The sequence below is a fragment of the Pongo pygmaeus genome, chromosome 1 (genome assembly GCF_028885625.2).
Source record: "Pongo pygmaeus isolate AG05252 chromosome 1, NHGRI_mPonPyg2-v2.0_pri, whole genome shotgun sequence".
Lineage (NCBI taxonomy): Eukaryota > Metazoa > Chordata > Mammalia > Primates > Hominidae > Pongo > Pongo pygmaeus.
In genome coordinates this window covers 74,540,321-74,563,450 of record NC_072373.2, presented here as the reverse complement: position 1 = coordinate 74,563,450, position 23,130 = coordinate 74,540,321, and the positions used below count along the sequence as shown (strand labels likewise).

The 23,130-nt window shown below is 44.0% G+C and overlaps 1 protein-coding gene across 3 annotated transcripts in view; it reads right to left on the bottom strand.

The window, feature by feature from the left end:
- TNR (tenascin R) overlaps positions 1-23,130 on the bottom strand; it is a 435,764-nt gene that overhangs the window by 87,882 nt on the left and 324,752 nt on the right. For 2 of the 3 annotated variants that reach the window (XM_054447885.2, XM_054447893.2), the window contains exon 3: positions 376-937. In XM_054447885.2, the coding sequence (XP_054303860.1) occupies positions 376-874 (499 nt within the window). In that variant the 5' untranslated portion in view covers positions 875-937. Of the gene's footprint in view, positions 1-375; positions 938-1,497; positions 1,600-2,316; positions 2,433-23,130 lie in introns of all 3 variants that reach the window. The other variant, XM_054447876.2, reaches the window with a different exon arrangement.

Here is a 23,130-nt window from a genome sequence, read left to right as displayed (position 1 = left end):
GCCTGTGTAAACCAAAGAGGAATAAAGACAGACATCAAATTCCCTGCTCGCCATCGAAGTTGCTGTGCTGAACCGATGAACATTACTTGATTCATCCCCCCAAAATCAGGTTAATGTATTTCAAACTGGCTACACAGTGTAGAAAATCCCTGGACTGAATCCCTCGGGGAAGAACTGCGTTTAGATCTTAGAGACATATTAACCGGCAGCTACAGACTAGGACACTTTTTTCCTTTGACCGTGTGAAGAGATGCCGGGGTTTTGCTGGAAGTGCATTTTTGCTGAAAGTGCATTGGTCCTTCTTGTTCACTCTCCCTCTCTGCTCAGCCCTCTCCTTCCCCTCCTGAGACCACGCTGCAAGCTCCCGGACTCTACCTGTGGCAGCACTTTCTTGGCAGCAGTTGGCGTTGCACTGGTCTCTCAGCACCGACACCTCCCTCTCCAGCATCTCGATCCGGCTCAGCAGCTCCTGCAGCACCTGGGCTGAACCGGCACATGGGCAGGCCTTTTTGGGGAAGTTGATCCTGTGTGTAAAGGTGACCTGGCTCTCGTGGTCTGAGGTCTGGCCTGTGTACTCTGCCAGAGTCTCATCTTCTGCACTCACCTCCTGCTCAGCAGAGGCCTCTAGCCCTGAGGAGCAGAGGCTGTCCAAGGGCACGTTAATGTTGTACACGTGGTTGAAGACCACAGGCTGCTCTTTGCGGGATGTGTTGTAGTTGGCAATGCCTCCCTCCTCCTCCGCTGACTGTCTCTGGACCCTTTCTGTGGTGACCTCCAGCTGACACTCTGAAGACTTGATCATGGAGCCCAGAAGGATCAGGTTGACGCCAATGAGCATGTTCTTCAGAACCACTGTTTCCCCATCTGCCCCCATCCTCTCAGCCAGAGATCTGGGTTCAGGACCAGCCTGCAGCACACAGCATGGAGTTGTGGGAATCTGCAATGGAAACCAAGGAAAGAGACAACCTCTGAGACCTATGCCTTGGCACCATGGCTCTGCACAAGCCTACAAAGCTCAGGAGTAGGCAGCCAGAGATTTTCAAGGGGGGCGTCAGGAAAGGACAGTGGCTGCCAATGTCATAAAGGCCCAGGACTTTGTTCCTTAAAGGACTGGACCCCTGAAAATGGACACTGCTTCTGAATACTATTTTGTTTTCTCAAAAGGCTTATCTAGAACACACAGGTCTGGTCCCATGGTGGGCAAATGGTTCTTGGAGGAAACATGAGGGCTGGGGGCTGGGGCCCTGTGGATGGGCTGTTCCTCTGAGGAGAGCTCAGAGTTTCTTTTCACTTCTAGGAGAGAAATTGGACCAGAGAGCCTTGGGTGTCCTCTCCTATTTCCCCAGATATTTATTGCAAAGGGACTCTGCCAGCCACTTCAAAATAACTTCATGAGCTCCTCTCATCTCATCTATTCATACAAGTTGTCTTCAGAATAACCAGCCAGGCAAATAATATAGTTCCAGGTAATTGTGATTGTTAATAATCCTTGGGTACATTTGTGATTATCTGGGGCTGTGTGAGCTGAACTTTCTTTTAATCTTCTTATTAGTATAATCCTCATGCTCTGTGACCACCAGGTGCTTTTCTTCCAAGTTCCTGTTTAAATTGGTAAAATAATGAATTAGCTCTTCTGCTGGTTACCTAGTCACCAAGAACCATAGAGTACAATAAACTCACTGGGATGCAAATCAGTTTTACAGAAATTTTATTCCTTTTGTATTCTCTATGCAAAACAGAAAAGAGATTTACAAAACTTAGTTCTAAAAGTTAGAGCTACTAAGAAGATTAAGGACTAAGGGACCAAGTGAGTGTGACTATGCATCGGAGAAGAAGGTCACAACTAGGATTTACTGTATTTGCACTCAGTACAGACTGTGCTGCGCCCCTCACACAGGAGCCTACATGACCCTAAGGACAACCTTATGATGGGTCACTATGAATAGCCCCATCTTCTAATGGAGGAAGTTCTTCCGAGAGAGGTTAAGATTTGAATGCAGGTCTGACTCCAAAACCTGTGTTATGAATTACTATGTCCCAGGGCTTTTCTTGAAAAGAGTGTTCCATTTTCTCTTGCCTTTGATGGAAATTGTGTAATTTCTAAGATCTTCCCAGGAATATCGCGATTAGAAAATTTTGCTAGGGTCAGATTCAATGTTCTTTTCTCCATGAGCATTTGTCTGTCATCTTTTCCCTCCTGCCTCCTCTGCTATTCTCCCAAATGCAGGCTGAATTCATGTCCCTCTCTTCCAGGCCCCACTTCTGACAGCACTTGCCATGCTAGACCATGGGTTTCCTTTGCCAGCTTTTCCCCACCTGGACTGCTAAGTCCTTGTTGGTCGGACCGTGTCTTATCTGCAATGTGTGACCGTCACTCCAGGACGGCGAGAGTGCTCAGTGCATAGTTGTTGAATAAGTGGTTAAGTAGATCCCTGGAAGGATGGAAAGATGAATTCATGAGAAAATGCTCAGTGAGCCAAAGGTTAAATCATTCTCCAACTAATTTAATCCCTCTCCATTATCCTCAAGTTAGATACTGGTCTGTTCAATTTCAGTTCTGAAAAATGCCTGAGGGTTGACTTTATTAGGAGTAACCTGTATTAGTGCCTAGTATAAAATCATGCCTTATTATTCATCCCTTACATTATATACTAGACTATAGTCTGTCCCTGCTTCCAATATGGACAGGGAGCAGACCAGAGCAGAGCTGTTGAGACTACAGACTCTGGACCCTATAGAGTCTCTATTTAGGTTCAAGCCTCAGCTCTTTCATTTTCTAGCTGTGGGAAGATCACTTAAGCTCTCTGTGCCTCAGTTTCACTTACACGCTCTGTGCCTCAGTTTCCCTATCTATAAAGTGGCGATAATAATGGTACTTATCTTACAAGGTTGGAGGGCTAATGGAATTATTATCTGTATAATATTTACCCAGAACCTGGCATTAACTAACATAAATAAATACTGTTTGCAGACAAGTGGAATAATTGTTCTGGTTCTTCCCCTAGTCAAGGACTTCCCTGAAATCACTGGAACGTATGAAATGTCTTATCCATTTGTGGACAGCAGAAAAGCCCAATCCTTAACATAGCCTTGTCCAAAGAGGGGTGAGATCCTTGGAGCAATGTGGGAAATGATGATCTGTTGGTCACTTCCAGACAAGGTAAATAAACCTTGAGGATAGGTAGAGTGACATGTTGGAATCAAATTGCCCTCCTAACTGTAAGCTCCTAAAGCCCCCTTTCATCCAAAGCTCTACTTGCCTTCTCACTTTCAGGTTCTCTAGGTGTGACTTTCTTGAGCATCACTTCTACCCTCCTATCATTGAAAGTCTCCCAGAAATGGCTCTGCTATCTGTCATTTACACACAGACGGGGTCTTGGCTATCTTTCTCATTGAACCCAAGTTTGTTTATCTGATCCATGTGGATATTGCTAAATAACTTTTTCTTCTGGGAATTGGAAAATGATCACATAACACCCCGTAGCACTTAACAGCTTTTTTGCACATAGATGACACTCAAAATAAGTGAATGAATAAATGACATTATCAACGAAAAGGAAGACAAGTGACAGGGAAATTAAGAAAGAAAAATGTTAGGTCCTACACTTTTAGGTCCAAAGTGACAGCTACAAAATTACATAGAGGGGGAAAGGTACAGCTTTATGTGTAAAAAACACTAAATATTTTAGTCGATAACTAAACTTGCTATGAGTCGGTCAACAGTGTGATTTTTGTAACCCCCGAAATCTTATTCAAATGTAGGTTTTATTAATTAAAATATAGGATAAAAGATAGACAAGGGGCTATGTTGTTCTACTCTTTACTGCACTGATTATTGATCACTTCTAGGTGCCTGGGATGTTGAAGGGACTCAAAATCCTATAATATAAGAGGGATAAGTTTAGCATTTTGGCCCAAAGATGTGAAGACTCAGGGGGTACATTTATTCATTTATCATTCATTCATTTGACAGATATTTATTGAGTACCTACTATATGCTGGTCTTTTTCTTTTTAGAAGTTGCATTCAAGTGCATGTGGGTGGGTGGGTTGGGGCATATAAATAAATACCACAGACAATTATACATGTCATATATAACGTATTATATAATAGAAATTATGTGATATTTAACATGTGATAATGCAACACACATGAGTTTGTGTTTGTGTCAGGAAGTGGTAACTGCTACGGAGGGAGCAGGGGTGTTAACAAGGCAGGTCGACATTGTATGGGGCATGGTCAGGACAGGCTTCTCTGATAAGCTGACAGCTGAGAAGACACCCGACAGAAGTGGGGTGGTGAGCTGAATAGATAGTGAGGGAATAGCGAGTTCGAGTCTCTGAGACAGGGGCCGGCCTGGTGAATTTGAGACATAGTGTGGCTGGGGCCAAATGAACAAGGGAGCCCCGTGGGGAGATAAGGTCAGAGAAGTAGTGGGGGCCAGGTCATGCCCAGCCTTGTGAACCCCTGTAAGTTATTTGGCTTTTACACTGGATAGATGGTCACTGTTCTCAAATGCATCCACATATCAAACATGTATTATGCCCTAACTTGTCCTTGAGAAACTCTCATTTTCATGGAGGAGATGAAAACACAAGTAAATATAATGACAATGCAATGTGATAATTACCATGGCTAACAAATACATCAGCTGCTCTTAGAAGGCTGGAGGAGATGCTAGCAACTCTGCCGGGGGCTGCAGGGAGGGGCACGCAGAGTGGGTGGGGTGGCCATCAGTGCCGTTTGCCAAATATTTCTGGCCTGGCTTTCCAGGACTGCATCTTCCAGCCCTGTCTTGGTTAGGTGAGGCCATGGCACTAGTTCTGGCTGATGAATTGTGAGAGGAAGTGGTGTGTGTCTTTTCTGGGCTGGTACATTAACATTGCTGATTGGAGACACCCTAGAGCTTTCTCTCTCTGGAGGGGACTGGCAGAGTTCAAGATAGTGGTTGCTCTGCTCTGTCAGCCTGGGCCCCTGAGTGACCACAGAGTTTCCTGCTGACTCACAGTGGACATGTCATGTGAGAACATGTCATGTGAGAAATAATCTTTTGGTGTTTGAAGCCCAGATTTGGGGATTGCTTTTTCCCACCACGTAACCTACTTATCAGGGGATAATACCAAACTTGACTTTAATGGAATATTCTTTAGGTGGAGAAGGCCAAAGTTCATTTCACACAGAAGAACTTACATTTGCTAAAATTATGACATGTGCAAGAGCATGGTTTGTTCAATGAATGCAAATATTTGAAGGGTTGTAAAATGCTAAGTATACGGCAAAAGGTCCCAGGGAAGTGGTTTCCACCAAATGGGAGAATCTACAAGGAAACAGATTTTAGCTCAAAATACAGACTAGCATTGCTAATAATGAAAGATACCTGGGTGTCATTGTAAGTAGTGACTTCCTGGTCACTGGAAGTGTTCAGGTACAAGCGGAAACACAACTTAATGAGAGTGTCGAAGAGGGGATGTTAAGCATCAGATGAGCGATTGGGCTAGAATGAACATTGAGGTCTTCTCTTTCCTGATACTTTATAAATTCTTGGTCTTAGTGGGTTTTGAGGAGCCAACCCACTATAATATGGCATTAGTTCCCTAGGGCTGCTGTAACAAATAATCACAAACTGAGTGGCTTAAAACAACAGAACTATATTCTCTCATAGTTCTGGTGGCAGAAGTCCAACGTCAGGCATCAGCAGGGTTGATTCTTCCCTAGGTCTCTGAGAGGGAATCTGCCCCATTCCCCTCTCCCAGCTGCTGGTGGCTGCTAGCATCCCAAGCCATTCCTCTGATTGTAGATGCATCACTCCCGTCTGTGCCTCTGTGCACTGTGCTCTCCTTGTTTCTTCATATGGTTGTCTCCTTAAAAGTACAGCAGTCACTATGGATTAGAGGAACCACTCTACTCCAGTATGATCTCATCTTAACTTCGTTACTTATATCTGCAATGACCCTATTTCCAAATAAGGTTACATTCTGAGGTTCTGGGGTTAGGACTTCAACACATCTTCTTTGGAAAGTGGGGACACAATTCAGCCCATAACAAATACTAGTAGTAATTGGGCCAAACTAAGCATTTTCCTTGTATTATTTTATTTATTTCTCACAGCAACCTATAAGCTACGGAACAGTGACATTTAGGAGTCAAGATATTTAGTGACTGGTATGGTTTGGGCTGCAACCAATCAGAATAGGGCATCAGTCAATCAGACTTGCTGCAGACAACCAGCAGGTCCCTATGGTGATTTTCCTGTGATGGTAGGTCCTCTTTCTGTCTTCATTATTATTATTTTTTCTATCTCCATTATTTAAGATGAAGAAAATCAATCTCAGGAAAGGCCAAAGGATTTGACCAAGATTGCACAGTTAATGCGCAGAGGAGCCAAGAATGAACCCAGATTTTGCTGACCATGGTCTGTGCTCTTAGCGGCTGTTTTCCAGCCAGCTTTAGTTAGGGTCTTCATACCAATCTCATGAAAAGACTTAGAGCTCTTACAAGTCAACACTCTTCTCCCCCTGGGTTCAGATTTAGGACTTCCTGACAGGGATGACTTTGAGATTAATGTTTTCTCCACCAATCCAAGCTATCTCCCCAGAAATTTCTTCAGTCTGTCCTCCTTGAGAGGAGGCTTGTTTGATGGCTCTTTATTTAAAAGTCTTCAGCCTCTATAGCGTCCCCCAAATCAGGAGCAATTGTAAACCAGTAAACCTTGATCCTAGAGGAGCTGGGGGACATTTTCTAAACTTGTCATTTTCCAGAACAATTCTCCACCGAGCCAGCAGTTACAGAAACCCATGGCCTTTCATGGGCTCCCTCTGTCTTCATTCACTTCTCTGAGATCCCCCAGTGTGTCCCGCACTCCAGCTCCACCCAAGGGATGGATCCATCCCTTGTCACACCACCATCAACCTCTCTGCTTCTCCCCTGTGCTGCTTTTCTAGGGGAAGGCAGAGAAAGAAGATAGAATGAATGGCGTGAGGTGCTCCATTTTTCTCACTTTCTCTGAGGCCTGCTGAAGGGGGAAGTGAAACTAATGTTTATTAAATGCCTACTTAATCAATGTGCCTGTCCCTAGTGTTGCTAAGCTCATGTCACTTAATTATTTCAAAGTGGCTTTCTTTCTTGTGTCCCTGAAAACTTCACTTCTGGCTTTATTCTCTACTGCCACCTCCTATTCTTCCGTATTGCAAAGAATGCTGACTGTTCTGCAGGTGACATCTGTCTTTTGCACTTTTTTTTTTTTTTTTTTTTTTTTTTTTTGAGACAGAGTCTCACTCTGTCAGCCAGGCTGGAGTGCAGTGGCATGATCTCTGCTCACTGTAACCTCCATCTCCCAGGCTCAAGCAATTCTCCTGCCTCAGCCTCCCAAGTAGCTGGGATTATAGGCATGTGCCACCATGCCCAGCTAATTTTTGTATTTTTAGTAGAGATGGGGTTTCACCATGTTGGCCAGGCTGATCTCGAACTCCTGACCTCAGGTAATCCACCCGCCTTGGCCTCCCAAAGTGTTGGGATTACAGGCGTGAGCCACCGTGCTCAGTCTCTTTGGCACTTTTTAGTGATGCTGTTGGGCAGATTTTGCAGCTTGCCATGAGGAAGGCCTGGCCTAATGCTGTGGCATGTCTGGAAGTGCTGCATTGGATATGTTCATCTCCTTTAGAGAGGTCCCACTTGTTCTGCGACCCATTCTGTGTCTTTGGTATGAGGCAGTGGGTAATGTTTAAATCACATGCAAAACCTGTCTCCAAAGGCAACAACTTAGAAGGCTCAAGGGGACTAGCAGAGCCTCCTCTCTGCCCTTCACTCTCTTCCTGTATCTCAGATGAGTCAAAGAGACTAGAATGACTAAGAGTCCAGGACTAGAACCAAAATAGGCCAGTTAGAGAGATAAACTGGTGGTAGGAGAAGCAGGATGCCATGGTCTGAATGTTTGTGTCCCTCCAAAATTCATATGCTGAAATTCCCAAGAGGATGGCATTAGGAGGTAGAGACTTTGGGAGGTGATTAAGTCATGATGGCAAAACCCTCATGAATAGGAATAGTGCCCTTATTAAAGATGTAGAGAGAGTTGGACACAGTGGCTCATGCCTGTAATCTCAGCACTTTGAGAGGCCAAGGCAGGTGTATTGCTTGAGCCCAGGAGTTTGAGACCAGCCTGGATAACATGGCGAAACCATGCCTCTACAAAAATTACAAAAATTAGCCATGCGTGGTGGTGTGTGTCTGTAGCCCCAGCTACTTGGGAGGCTGAGGTGGGAGGGTCACTTGAGGCTGCAGTGAGCTGAGATTGTGCCAGTGCACTCCACCCTGGGTGACAGAGTAAGATCCTATATCAAAATAAAAGAGAGGTAAGGATACTCCTTACCTCTTCTACATGTGAGGACACAGCTAGAAGGTGCCATCTACGAACCAAAGAGTGAGCCCTCCCCAGACTCTGAATTTGCCAGCACCTTGACCTGGGACTTCCCAGCTTCTAGAATGGTGAGAAAGAAATTTCTTTTGTTCATAAGCCACCCAGTCTATGGTATTTTCTTTTAGCAGCCCAAGTGGACTAAGACGGGGGAAAAGAGGGAAAAACAGAGAACGAAGAAAAAAAAAGAGAAGGTGGAGGAGAAAAAAAAAATGAAAGAGTGCCAGACTGGCGGAGAAACAGATAAGAGTTTCACAGGTAGACCGTGAAAATACAAACCTGAGGGATGGATAATACACCCAAGGCTCAACGATACACTAACAGTTGTGAGCAAGACAGATGTTTAATGACCCTACAAATGGGAGTGCAAGAGAGTTGCAGTAATTCGATAGATTGATACTCAAGATATTCGTGCGTTTCCATTGATTCACGTCCTCCACTCCAGCTTCCTTATCAATATAATTATCATGGCCAGCACCAGAGGTGTCTCCGGGTAATTTGTAAGAGGTGGATAACAGGATCGTCCTCAAGGCTGATTTAGTGCCTTGTTAATGAGGTGCTCACTCCCCTCTAGGGAGGCCTGTGGTGAGAAACTTGGGTCACCCAGGTTAGCTGAAGCTTGTGTTCCACCTAAAGTTGTTTTTCTTTTCTTCTTCCTCCCCCACATGACCTCCTCTGACTTTTGAGGGACTGGGAGGAAGGACTGGGAAGGTGAGGAGGAAAAGAAGTAGCTAGAAGGTACCAACATGCCTTTGAGCTTTTTTCTTTTCTTTTTCTTTTTTTCCCAGAGTCAAAATGGGGTGGAAAAGACCAACATGGGCCAGTGGGGCCTCAGGGGGAAAAAAAAAAAAAGGTGAAGGAGGGAGAGTGAAATGAGTGTGAAGGTTGTTGGGCAGGGAAGGAGAAGTGACCTCCTGGGGTTGGGTGGCTTGTGCTCGATTTGGATTTTCCAGCTTCTGCCATTCATGGTCCCCACTCTGTCCTTAGGGGTGATTTATAAACCAGAACTATATCTGTGGAAAATGACACTCTTTCTTTGTGCTTTTTTTTGTGCTTTTTTTTTGTTAGAATTCGTTTAAAAATAGTTTCCTCCCTGCCGCTGGGATGCTCTGTCACTTGGAGAAAGAGGGTAATTATGAAAGACTAGGGTGTAATGTGATTACAGCCGGCCCCATTGTGTCAGTGGAGGCAGCGCTGGGCTGCTGGGAGAACTCGGAGCCAGTTCCTCTCCATCAGCGCTGGGCCTTTATTGGGCCTGTCAGATTTCTGAAAAGAACCCGAAGGCAGAAAACTCCCAGCAGACAGGACTCCATGGCTGGCCCAGAGCTGTCAACAAGGACATGGAATGGTGTGGGAGGATGTGCTGGGCCAGCCCAGGTGCCGCCTCCCACTAGGCGCGGCTGCCCAACGCCCCTGACCATGTGCTCTTTGATGTATCCCCGTGTGGGAATCTGCAGGAAGGTTCTTTGTTTCAGAACCTAATGGATCCACACTCATTTTTCAGCACGTGTGGTCAGCCCAGCATGTTCGTGGCTTCGTGTCAGTGTGGATTAGGAGAAACCTCAGTGGCTGGTATATGGGACCCAGCTTCTGGTCTTGTCCTGGGGCACTGCCTTGTACTACCTGGGAGAACTCTAATTGACATTACCTTTCACAGAGACACTCCTTCATCTGGAAAATGGGATCTTGAGTATCAGTCAAGGGAATGATACCAGGGGAGTAATGAAAATATCATGATTGGAAGTGAAGATTGGAAGTGAAGGTGAGGTCAGCTAGGTTGGGGTTCCCACTTACAATACAACTGGCAAGGCTGGGCAAATCTTACTGCTGGGGGTGGGGGGCGCCTATTTCTTTTTAGGCAGCTGTTGATAGAAAGTCTGTCTTGTAACATTAGCTCTTAAATTTTATGATGTATGGACTAGGTTTCCCTATGACAAATAGAAACCTAATTTAAGTGAGAATTTATTTGATTTTTATAGGCTACAGAGAATTCTTAACATCTGTAAAGCATCTGACAATTTTTTATATATATATATACACACACATATATATAAAACACATATACAAACACACAGACACACATACACACATAAACATATTGTATATGATCCCATTTAATCTTCACAAGAATTGATGAAATTATTCCCATTTTATAGATGAGGGTATGGGAATGATTTGCCCAAGGCACACAGTAAGTTAGAGTCAAAGTAAATCCTGAATCATATTTCCAGGCTCTCAGTTCAGTAGTAGACACCATAGCCTCCCTTCAGCAGCTGCCTCTATCCTTGGGAAGTAGGTAGGATATAAATAATGAATTCCTAATTAATCTACACCATTTTGGTCAGAAATTCCTCTAAGCACCTGACCTTTTGCTATCATTAATGTCTATTTTTCATCTGTGTTTCTTGAGCTTGGAGAACAGCATGTCACCATTCACTGTTCAATTATTCTTCTTGAAGAGTCATATTACCTTTCATCTTTTTCTTCTCTACATTTAATACAACTGCAAAGAAAGTTCTTTGCAAGAAAGATTGCCAGCCAGACTGTAGCCCAAATTGATGGTTTCTGTTTCCTGCCCACACCCCTTAGAACAGATTGAGAAATCGGTTTGAAATATAAGAAGTGGGCCGGGCGCAGTGGCTCACGCCTGTAATCTCAGCACTTTGGGAGGCCGAGACGGGCGGATCACGACATCAGGAGATTGAGACTGTCCTGGTTAACACCGGGAAACCCGTCTCTACTAAAAATACAAAAAAATTAGCTGGGCGTGGTGATGGGCGCCTGTAGTCCCAGCTACTCGGGAGGCTGAGGCAGGAGAATGGCGTGAACCCGGGAGGCGGAGCTTGCAGTGAGCCAAGATTGCGCCACTGCACTCCAGCCTGGGCGACAGAGTGAGACTCCGTCTCAAAAAAAAAAAAAAAAGAAAGAAATCTAAGAAGTGGTCTCTTCCCTCATGGGGCTTATAATCTAGTTGAGAAGACTAGGCTAACACACACGAAACTGAAGAACAAGGCAAGCCAGTCCATTTTTGTGTATTGAATTAACATTACTCATTTAAAATTAGTGTTTTAAAGGTGAGCACAGACGAGTGTGGGAGACGTGACTGGAAAAGGCTTTGTGAAGAGATGGTATCTGAGTCCAGATGGAGAGGGATGGTGGAGTGTGGAGAGGAGTTGTGGGCAGTGGGTGGGAGAGGGGGCGGCAAAGGGTATAGAACCAGCAGAGTTAACTGGAGCCCCAAGGCCAAATGAAAAGAAGTGTGGCTACTTAAGGGACCATCTTCAGTCTTCATGAAGGCTTAAAGTCGATTAACACTGAAAATAATACATACATACTTCGTGTGTGCCTGTTAGATAAGGGGCTGGTCGCATATTAACGTATTAGCAGATGGACCACTGGATATCAAGCTCTGGAAACACTAATAATATGTCCTAAACATGCGCTCAGAACTTCTAAGTAATTATAACTGTAAATGTAGGAACTGATTGCTTGCTTTTTTTTCTTAGAACATTGAAACCCTTTAGAAACAAACAAATCTTAGGAATAGTCACCTTTGAAAATTATACTCATCCACATCCAGAATACCAGATAAATTTATCTGCCCTAAAAATATCAAATGACAGATTCAAATATCAAATTCATGCTGTTTCCAGTTATATAGCATAACTATATTGGAGTTGATCCTTCCAGCAGGAAGCAAATAATTGCTTTCATATATTGGATAGCCATTCATTTATTCAGATTACTTATGTGCTGGAAGTGGCAACGTATTAAAGTTCAGCTCTAGTAGTCTAAATGAGTTATTTACTTCATTGTGTACATTATGTCTTTTAGAGCATTAAATAGCACTGCCCTGACCCAAAGACTACAAGCAGGTGAATTATACCTTCTAGTGCATGAAATAACATAATTATTTTCTACCTGAAATTTGAGGAAGCTCTGGGAGTACTGGTATATGGAGCAAAACCTGCTTAATTAAATTCAGTTACACACTGATTGCATGCCAGGAACGGGACTAGGTTCCATTCTAGATGTTGAGGTCAGGATAAAGAAGTCTCAGGCGACCCTCTGTGTGACTAGGAGAAAGGTATTCATATAACAAGCATAAATAGCAGGACATGAGAAGTACCATATCAGAGGTATGGGAACTTCTTCTGGGAGTCCAGCAGAAGGAGGCATTTCAACTGCAAGACTTCTCTAGAGAAAGACTAATGGAAAAGGTGGCTTTTGAGCTGAGTCTTGAAGAATGAGAAAGATTTTGAAAGAAGGAGGCAATGGAAAAGGCAGTTGAGGCCGGGCGGGGTGGCTCACGCCTGTAATCCCAACATTTTGGGAGGCCAAGGCAGACAGATCACGAGGTCAGGAGATTGAGACCATTCTGGCCAACATGGCGAAACCCCGTCTCTACTAAAAATACAAAAATTAGTTGGGCGTGGTGGCACACGCCTGTAATCCCCGCTACTCAGGAGGCTGAGGCACGAGAGAATCGCTTGAACCCGGGAGGCGGAGGTTGCCGTGAGCCGAGATTGCGCCGCTGCACTCCAGCCTGGTAACAGAGCGAGAAAAAAAAAAAAAAAAAAAAAAAAAGCAGTTGAGGCAGAGTAGACAACAAGGGGAGTCATGTTTGTAGAAGGGCTTGGTTCCTGGGATAGTACAATGTAGGGGTGATTGTACTTAGGGATGAAGTGTACTAAGAAGATGTCAGAGGGCCTTGATTGGCATTTTTAGAAATTTGCTTTGTATCTGTGTGCTTGTTGAGCCAGGAATGTTTTCAAAGCAGGGCATAACATGATTAAGAGGCCCTTTGACATCTGCAATTGCAATTGGCCCCAAAGATGAATTTCAACCTGAAAAACATAAAAGATTTTTCCTTATCGCTTATCTTATTTTGCAGTTATTTAGTCAGTAAGGCTCAGATTAGCCTTCCTCATTACTTTAGAGAATGGTTCTTCAGGGTACATAATTTCTTAAATCCCCTTTCTCTCACTTTCTTGACAAAATGCATTTTGCTCTCCATTAAGTTATACTGCATCATCTTTGATCATTATTGTTAAAAGGGGCGCCAATGGAATTCAAATGTTCTTTTATTAACTGCTAAATTTAGGATATGTATTGTAAAATATTGGACTTTTAAATGTGTTCAATCTGAATAAAGACAAGAATTGACCATTTAGCTACATGCAGCTGCCTTTCTGACAACGTAAGAATACAGATGGCACTGACTGGGCTCTGAGGGATGTTGATAAACAGAGCACGTTTTGAGGGTTCCCAAAGTTCGTGTGGGATCCATATAGGTTATAAAAAAACCCACTAAGGGGATGCAGAACGTTTCAGGGGGCTTGGGGTTTATATCTGAAATAACTTGTGCATGGTGTCCAATTCCTCTGTGGCACGATCTCAGCTCACTGCAACCTCCACCTCCCGGGTTCAAGTGATTCTCATGCCTCAGCCTCCCAAGTAGTTAGGATTGTGGGTGGCCGCCACGATGCCTGGCTAATTTTTATATTTTTAGTAGAGAAGGAGTTTCACCATGTTGGCCAAGCTGGTCTCAAACTCCTGACCTCAGGTGATCCACCGCCTCAGCCTCCCAAAGTGCTGAAATTACAGGTGTGAGTCACCGCACCTGACCCCAATTCCCTTTTACTGGAGTTCTTCTTCCTTTAGCACAACTTCCCTTTCTCCCTCAGCCTTTGTGGTGCACTGCTGTGCGGGACTCCTTCTCTTGGCACACACACTTCTTGGAACCCTTCATTTGCCGCTCCAGAGCTTCTCTCTTTCCCAGGAGGCTACCTTACCCTGGAGCTTCCCATTCTGCCGAAGGGGAGCTCCACCCAGAGAGCTGCGGCGTGGAAGAGAGTCAGGCCCTGGCTGCCTCCCTGGGAGGCTGCCTGGGGCTGGATGTGCCCCTTGGCTGACGCGCACTGCTTCTCTCAAGGTGACCTTCTCTACACCACTGAGCAGACTCTATTTCCGGGTTTTAGTAGCCTCTCATCCACATCTCTCACCTCTTTGGGGCTCAACTTCAACGAGACCTGACCACCTGGACACAGTTCCCTCACTGACCAACCCGTGGCTGCCCAGTGCCTGTCTCTGCAGGTACCCACAGGAATCTGACTTCCTGGAAGGGCTGTTTAATCCAGATGCTTCTTCCTGTCCCCAAGTCTATTTAAAATTTACCTTCCTCTGTTACTCATTCCCTCCGTAGTCAAATGCCAAAGTGATACAAGATACAGCATTGGCAATAAATTAATGCCTTCTGAAAACCTATTTGGAAACAGGTAAGCCTAATACCATAAATAACAGTGACATTTTCATTTTAACAACAGCCTTCAACTAACCTAACAGTGGACATGGTTCAGTGTGGCTTCATGCTGTAGCAGAGAAGATTTATTGCCTGTAAAAGATTTCAACATTTTTTCTCACATTGATCTTCCTACCTTTCCCCTTTTGAAAAGCACTAAAACGAGTCAGAATAACAGAACATCTGGTATTTGTAGAGCTCATCTGAGTTTTCAAGGTGCTTTCATAAACATAATCACGATTGATTCCTCTACCAATTCTGTAAAGCATGTAAGGTGGGCGTATTGCTCCACTTTACAGATAAGTAAACTAAGGCTCAGTCCTATGGATAACAAGCCATGAAGTTGGTATTAAAGAAGTGCTCTGAGGGTAATGTATGCTATCTCTGAGAAATTTACAGTGTAAAAAGGAATCCAGCTCACATCTTTAGTTTGGTTTTCTCATAGTGAGATTGGAAAAATACAGTGACGTTTAAAAAAAATAATAAAGGTGCAGGTTTATTTAATGATTTATCTTTATTTCTCAGGAAGAATATGTTCTCTGAACTTTTTTTTAAAGTTTCAGCCTTCTACTTTCTCTGCTCTCTGGACACTTACAGTTGCTTTAGCGAGCAGCTAGCTGAGGTGGGGGTGTGGGAGCTCACCGACATTGACTCCAAGCAGCAGAGCTGGACATGGGTTGAGTCTGCAGCTGAGGGCGAGATGAGAGTGAGTGAAGCCAAAGCCAGTCATTGCGGAGGGAAACCTTGCTGTTTCTCTCTATGGATTTACTCAACAATTCTCCTTCTCCAGGACTGGATCACCAGGCCCCATGAGGCTCTCAGATTTCCCTAGCAACAACTCAAAACTTGATTCTTTCCTTGGAGTACTTAATAGGAAAACCTATTTCTTTGATCCTAGTTTGCATTATCAAACAGAATTGCTGCAGGGAAATCATTATAAAAGCATTCCCCCCTGCTGAGCAAGACACTAGTTCTATTCACTAAATAGAAAGCCCAAAGCAGGTGAGCTATTTCCTAAAAGAATGGTTTTGATCATTTTCCATGTTATATTCATCAGGGGCTGTTAGAAGATAATTATAAGATAGTCAGTGATGTGTCTTTCTACCATTCTAGAATATTATACCTTCATTTGTCTAGACCCACAAATGTGTCTAGAATGATCTAAACTTTTTATCTGTAAGATAAGTCTACAGTATTAAGTCAACAAGGAATATTTATTGCCTTTCTCCAAAATAACAAGATCTCTGGGCTCTTCCTACATGACCAAAAACATGGGACTGGTGGCTAGGTCTGCCCAAACCAGCTGCATTTGATAAGGAAGGGAACACCCCCGCCACCTTCAAGCTAAACTGATCAGATATGATTATATGCCCCAGAGCTTGTGCATTCTGCCCTGTCCCAATATGCATGCGGGGTTGCGCTGTGAAGGAAAGGAAAGGAAGGGCTTTCTTAGACATTGTCCAGGCACATGCCAACCAGTCTTCTAAGGGCTTCATATATTACCTCATTTCATCCTCACAGCAGTCATATCACATCATTACTATCCCATTTTACAGATGCAGCAGTTGAAGAAATTGAGGTACAGAGTGGTTAAGTGACTTGTCTAAAAGTCACAAAGCCTTTAGGTGAGGGCACCATGATTCAAAGTTAAGCAGCCTGATTCCATAGTCTTTGAATGTCAAGAGCTGTATGCAGTTGATTGGGAAGCCTTCTTATAAGAAAGAATTTGTGACAATCATCTCCCTCTCTGAGCTCCAGCAGAACTTGTTTTTACACTTATCACAATAGTTATCTGCACAGCTGTTTGTTTTCCCCCTGGAGGGTCCCTAGAAGGCAGAGTCTATAATCTAGTTATCTTTTATCACAGCATTCATCATAGAGCCCAAAGTCTAATAGATCCTCTCTCTCTCTTTCAATACATATACACACACGTGATGTGGTTCCAGCCATCCTTACCTACCCAGGTGTCCTGCATATTTCCACAAATTGGTCTTTCCTGCTTCCTAAGCTTCTGGAATTTTTCTCTCTGCAGTGCTATCTGGGAGAACTGCTGCTGGGAGTGTGTGGGGTGGCCCTGAGAGGTCTGGGACCCACTGTCATGTTAGCCATCGGCACAGTTCATTGTTTGTGTAACAAATGTCCTGCCTACCCACTTTGTAGCCTCTCTCACTGATAGCTCCAGGATTGTAGGTCTCCCCTCTAACCCCAGTTTCTCTTGATTACAGCTGCCTGTCACATTGTTTCTTATTATTGACCTTGGTACCTGTCAGATCATCCATACCCCGCAATTGCCTTTCCCTGCCACATGTCCATCTTCACTGAGAAACTGGTTTCCCGGATTACACAGGCCCTATTGGTCTCTCATAGGTGCACCTGCTTCTCAGAAATGGAGTGATCTTTGGCCTTCTTTGGCCTTCTTTGCCCTTGGACTTGATGAGGTGGTTGGCTGTGAGCTAGGTCATAGGTACTCCCCTCCAGGGGCCTCCATCAGGGAGATTCTAGAGAAGGGTCATTGCCTGGTGAACAGGTCACCTGCTTTGGAGACACAATGCCTATCTGTCTCTCGTGCCACTTCCATTCTCAGGCTTTATGAGCGTGAGCAAGTCATGTGACTGCTCCAAGTTTCAGTTTTCAGATCTGTGAAGTGAGGACTATTTATAGTGAGAATGCAGTATATGCAAAAGCATTTCATAAGCTACAAAGTGGCACATAATTGATGGGAAGGTATCAGCATTGTTAATACATCAAATATAAAGAAGCACATGGTGTTCATTTCCTCATGGGCCAGAGGTTCATTATGGGCCATCCAGCTGTGGGGTCTTCTTTCCTCCTCCATCTTCCTCAGCCTCAGGCTTAGCAGGGGTGCAAGTGGGAGAGTGGGTCATCACTGGGTGCTAAATTAATTGTTGAATTGAGCAGAATTGAGGATGCTTGGGTGACTCTGAGTGGCAAATCCCATGGCGGCATTTGTGGTGCATCTTCTTGACCCAGGGTATAGATGAGTACAATTGCTTCATGCAGATGATCAGTGACTCTCAGGGAATGGTCAACCCTGCTTTCCAGAGTGGGGCTGACTAGGATGTGAATCGAGATCTCAATGCCCTAGGATCCGTGAGGATTCCTAAAATATTTCTTGTTTTCTCCTGTGCTGTGTGGCCCCTGAAACTAGACCCTAAGAAACCAGAGGGGATCCAGGGGTTGGAACAATCCACCTGGATACAGCAGCTGGACCTGAAACTTCAGAGGCAAGCATCACAGTCCAAGGTCAAAGCAGGCTGGCCTGAGCAGGGCTGGAGCATGGGGCTGCGAGACTAGGGTGGATAAAGCAACATAATAGGGTGCAGCTAGGGTCAACTGAAACTCACAGAGCTGGATTAGCACTACTAGGGTCAGAGCCAGAAGGAGAGGAGGCACTCAAAAGAACCAGGTGTGAATCCCACGAGTTCCAGGGGTCTGGATGTGAGTGTGCCAGCCAAAAGCTATGGGCCTTGGGGGTTAGAATCCCTGCACCAGTGCCCTAAAGATAAATCAGTAAGTCTATATTGAAAAAAAAGTTTTTTCTGATTAGAAAATCTGTGCATATTTATTATAGAATAACCAGAACATACAGAAAGATTTTATTTTTAATTACTGATTTTGGTGGGGTTTTTTCCACTTTTTAATCTGTGTTAATTTCCATAATTGAGATTGCACCCTATTTTGAATGAATACTTTAAACCAACAAGTCCTTGGTCTTGCTGTCTCTGGGGAAGCACTGCCCAATGACTCTGCTCTGACTCTGGCAGGCCCAGAAGGCAGGTCTAAGTTTGACTTGGGTCTGCATTGGAAGCCGGGCTGCATTGTCAAGCAAATCAGACACACCTGGCCTGGCCAGGCAGTGGTGGGAGCTGGGCAGTTCCCAACAAGGGAAAAGCTTCTGTATTTTCCCCTCTGCCCTGGCACCAAGCACACATCTCTGTCAGTGGAGGAGCCTTGGTAAGTGTTGACGAGGTGACCAGCTTCCTCTCCATTAACAGGTGTGCAGAATTGTGTCTAAACCCCACAGCTCTTGTAGGGGGCATTTTGTTTGGTCCTGATCAGAATAATGAATTGGGCTGATTAGAGAAAGTCCTGTGGGAGGGAAAGGTCTGCTCTCCCTGACTCTGGGGTTTCTGACCAATCTGAACAGCAGGGCCCTTGGGCCAGTGGATCTGAAGCTCGGGGGAAGAGAAATGTCAGCAAGGATGGGAGTTACAGGACTGGAGGCCCAGCAGACAGGCTACATCGGGATGCAAACCCCCTGCTTCCCATTCTCTACCCAGCACCAGCTAGTTGCTGCCAGAGTATCAGAAGCTTCAAAGGGGGCTGGAAGGGACAGTGGCCAAGTGTGTGTGGAGCACAGTAACCACTGGCTTCTGTCTGGAGCACATGCTCAGAAAGAGCTTCAGATACTTTGAAACTAAGCAAAAAATATCAAGCTGAAGACCCTGGAGGGTGACTCAAGCCAGAGGGCTCTAGTAGTGTTGTATCTGTCAGCAGACCTGGGGGTCCTGGGGAGGATGGGTTCTTTCCCTCTAGAGAGATTCTGGGAGTAATTCTCACCCCAAGCACTATAAGCAGACCTCAGGGCTCAGATTTGTGGATGCTATTTTGGGCTTATGAAACCACTGTCGAAGACCTTATATTAAGAATACTTGAAGTAGAAGACAAGACGGTGCCATATGTGTGGAGCTTGGGAATCATACAGCTCTGGATTAGCACTGCTAGGGTCAGAGCCAGAAGGAGAGGAGGCACTCAACAGAATCTAGTCTGGAATCTAGTCTGAGTGTACTAGCTGTGGCAGCGTGCAAGCAATGTATTTTCTCTGAGCTTCCGTTTTCTCATCTGTAACATGGAGATACTTAATAATGACATTGATCTCACAGGGTGGTTTTAAGTGCTTAATATATAACAGATATTAAGTATTTAACATAGGGCCTAGCACAAAATAAGTGCCCTAAAAAAAGTATTAGTCTAACTGATAGTGTTTTCTGAGGTGCCATGTGGAACTCAAGGTGAATGAGCTCTTACCATCAGGAGTGTATGATATGACTCTTCTGGGTAATTCATGAGCATGGGATGGAATTGGTTTTTATAAAAATCTATGACGTCAGTTCCTGGAGCAGTGTCCTCCGAAGCTGAGAAAATGGCCTTAATTGACCACCACTGAGCAGGGTAAAATGGCAGCTGGGAGCAATAGGATCTGTGTGCACCCTTTCGCTCCACACATTGTCCCCCGTCACTGCTGCACTTGAATTTGCAAACAGTAGCAATTTTTTTAAACATTTCTATAGGCTGGGCCTGGGAACATAGGGTCCATCAGGCCCTTCTTCTCTAAGCAGTGAGTAAGGTGAAAAACAACGCTGAGAGTTTCAGGGCATTCTTGGGGTTAAACAGCTGTCACAATGCAGGAAGCCATAGCTTCCATGGTGCCTATGGCCTTGCATCATTGGGATAAGGCCAGGATTACAGCCCTGGGTGGGCCTCAGTCTCTGCCACCTGTAAGGCCAGGGTTCTTTAAACCATGACTTGCCTCCATGCTGTTGTTGGGTCCTAAATCAACCTGGAGCTGGGCCTTTGGCTGCTAGAGGAAGCTGTAACGGGAGACTGCTGAGGTCAGGGAGACTCAGCCTCCAGGAGAGTGCAGCGTCTGTATTCTTCTAATTTAGTTACCTCAAGGGATGAAGTGTTTGGAGTGGTAGATTCCCTGAGTAGTCTGGAGAGGACACTTTTATGGCCACACAAAGATGTGCTGAAGGAAGAAGCACACATCTCTATGGATAATATTAGCAACATAAGGTGAGGTCTAATTTGTCTTTGAGGGGTGTTGCTTCTTGCTCCTGGGATACTGGGGTGCTGCGTTTGCTCCCCTGCCTGAATCTACCAGGGCTGCAGTAGTCCACTGTTGGTGCTGTCGCTGCTTCCCATGCCAGCCTCTGCACTCTTATGACTCACAGGGATGGATGAGGAGGTGGTGCAGCTGCCCTTCTCTCCTCCTTTAGTGCAACCTCAGGAGAGCTTGCAAAGTTTCCACGGGCAGAACTTGAAAGTGACAGGACTGACCTGATGCATCTCTGAAGCTCCCTAGTCAGATACAAATCATAGCCTTTGTTGTTTATGCCAGGACACTCTGGCTCAAGGAAGTCCTGTTTCATCATGGCCAATTTAGAAAAGGGATGTTCAAGCACTTTTACTCTATTGACCATAAAGATGCATTTTACTTCGTAACCTAATACCTAATACATCTGTAATTACTGTCTAATGTGTGTGTGTATATATATATATATATAATGTATATATATATATTATGTATATATATATTATGGGTATATATATATATGTATATATACAGGCATGCGTTTGTATAATATATATATTATATATATATATATATGAAACCAAAGTTTCACAGAAGAATATTTACCTTTACTAAATGCCATGGATTCTAAAATCTTCTGATCCCGAGTCAGACATGTTCTCCATTGCACCACTGACCTGCACAATGCCATGCATGCTAATCTAATTTATTTGTTCTATTCTCCTTAAAAAAAATACAGGTTGTCACCCACTTAATAGGTTTCACGATCCACCAAGACATCACAAACCACAGCTCAAAAATCATTGCTCCAGAGCAGCACTGTCCAATGACTATACAATACAAGTCACTGAGTGTGAGCCATGTATGTAATTTTAAATTCTCTAGTAGCCACACTAAAGAGGTAAAAATAAGCAGGTGAAATGAATTTTGATAATATATTTTATACAGCAAAAAATTTTTATATAGCTAAATATTATTATTTTGACATGGAATCCATATAAAAATTATGAGTGATATATGTTGCTTTTTTATACTAAGTCTTTGAAATCTGGTATGTATTTTTACACTCACAGCACAGGATTAGGCACATTTCAGTGCTCAATGGTCCCATGTGGCTGGTGGCTACAGTGTTGGGCAGGGTAGCTTTAGAGGCTAGTTCATGAAGAAGAACCAAGTGTTTATCATGGTTTATTTTTTATTATTTATTATTTTTTATCATGGTCTTTACAGGTATATGAGGTACTGGGAAAGTGTTTTGTTTCCTTCCTTCCTTCCTTCCCTTCTTCTCTCCTTCCCTCTTTCTTCCTTCCTTCTTTCCTTCCTTCCTTCCTCCCTTCCTTCCTCCCCTCTTTCTTTCCCTTCCTTCCTCCCCTCTTTCTTTCCCTTCCTTCCTTCCTTCCTCCCCTCTTTTTTCCTTCCTCCCTTCCTCCCTCCCTTCCCTCTTTTTTCCTTCCTTCCTTCCTTCTTCCCTCCCTTCTTCCCTCCCTCCCTCCCTCCGTTCCTTCCTTCCTTCCTGTCTCCATTTCCCAGGCACTTCCTTCCCAGCACCAAAAAATGCATTACAGCAGAATGGATTTCGGATTGGTGTCTAGATTTTTAGATAAAAATCCTATCTTTTTTGTAGCTTTCAGGAAAAGTTGAGGGGAAAGTTAAGAAGATAGACTTTCTACTTCTTTAAGTAACCTCAAGATGTGTAAGTTGGTGAATTCAGCAAACAATTATTGAATAGCTATTATGTATCAACAGTAAACCAATGCCTTGGCATCTAAGGGAATTTTTAGGGAATCTTTTCATCAGATCTAGAAGCTAATTTGGTTAGGGCTTGTCCCTCTTTGTCCTTAATGGTCTTTCTTTTTAATTCTTGCTGTACTAGAGGCTGCGTATCCCTGTATGCCTACTGCTGACCAGCGTTGCCTACTCATGGCATAAGTCTGGTGAGATGTGGCTGAGGGAACTGATATAAGCTACTATGTCTGGGTTTCAAATCATGCTAAGTTTATGATTGTTAATGATGACAGGACTTGCAGCTGAAGTTTACATAAGCCTTTAAAATTAAAACTTGCTTAAAAATACATCATCTAATTTAATTTTCCAAGCAACCCTGGAAGTCGAAGTTATTATTGTCATTTTCATATTATATATGAGAAAATTAAAGCTTAGGGAGGTTAAGTAAATTGTTCAAGATTACACATTTGTTCAAATCAACATATGTTTTTTGAGCACCTGCCAGGCATAATATTATATGTTGGCCATATAACATGGAATAAAGTGTCCACCATTGGTTGAATTCCGATTCAAATACAAATCTCTTCAGTTTGAATTTCAAGCTTTTTTCCCCCTATGCTGCACGATTCTCATTTTATGTCAGTGGAAATGCTCACCAACTACTCTTGGTTTATTCTTGGTTTGACATGACTCATCTGTCTGTCATCTATCACCACTTACTTAAACAATTAACTGGATATCCAGGGATAGAATCCATTCTGCTTTCTCCATTTAGGGACTCCCTTTAAACTCATTTGGGACCTGAAAAATTAGGCACCCCTCCCTTGGGTTTTGAGTCTTCTAGTTATACATTTGGTC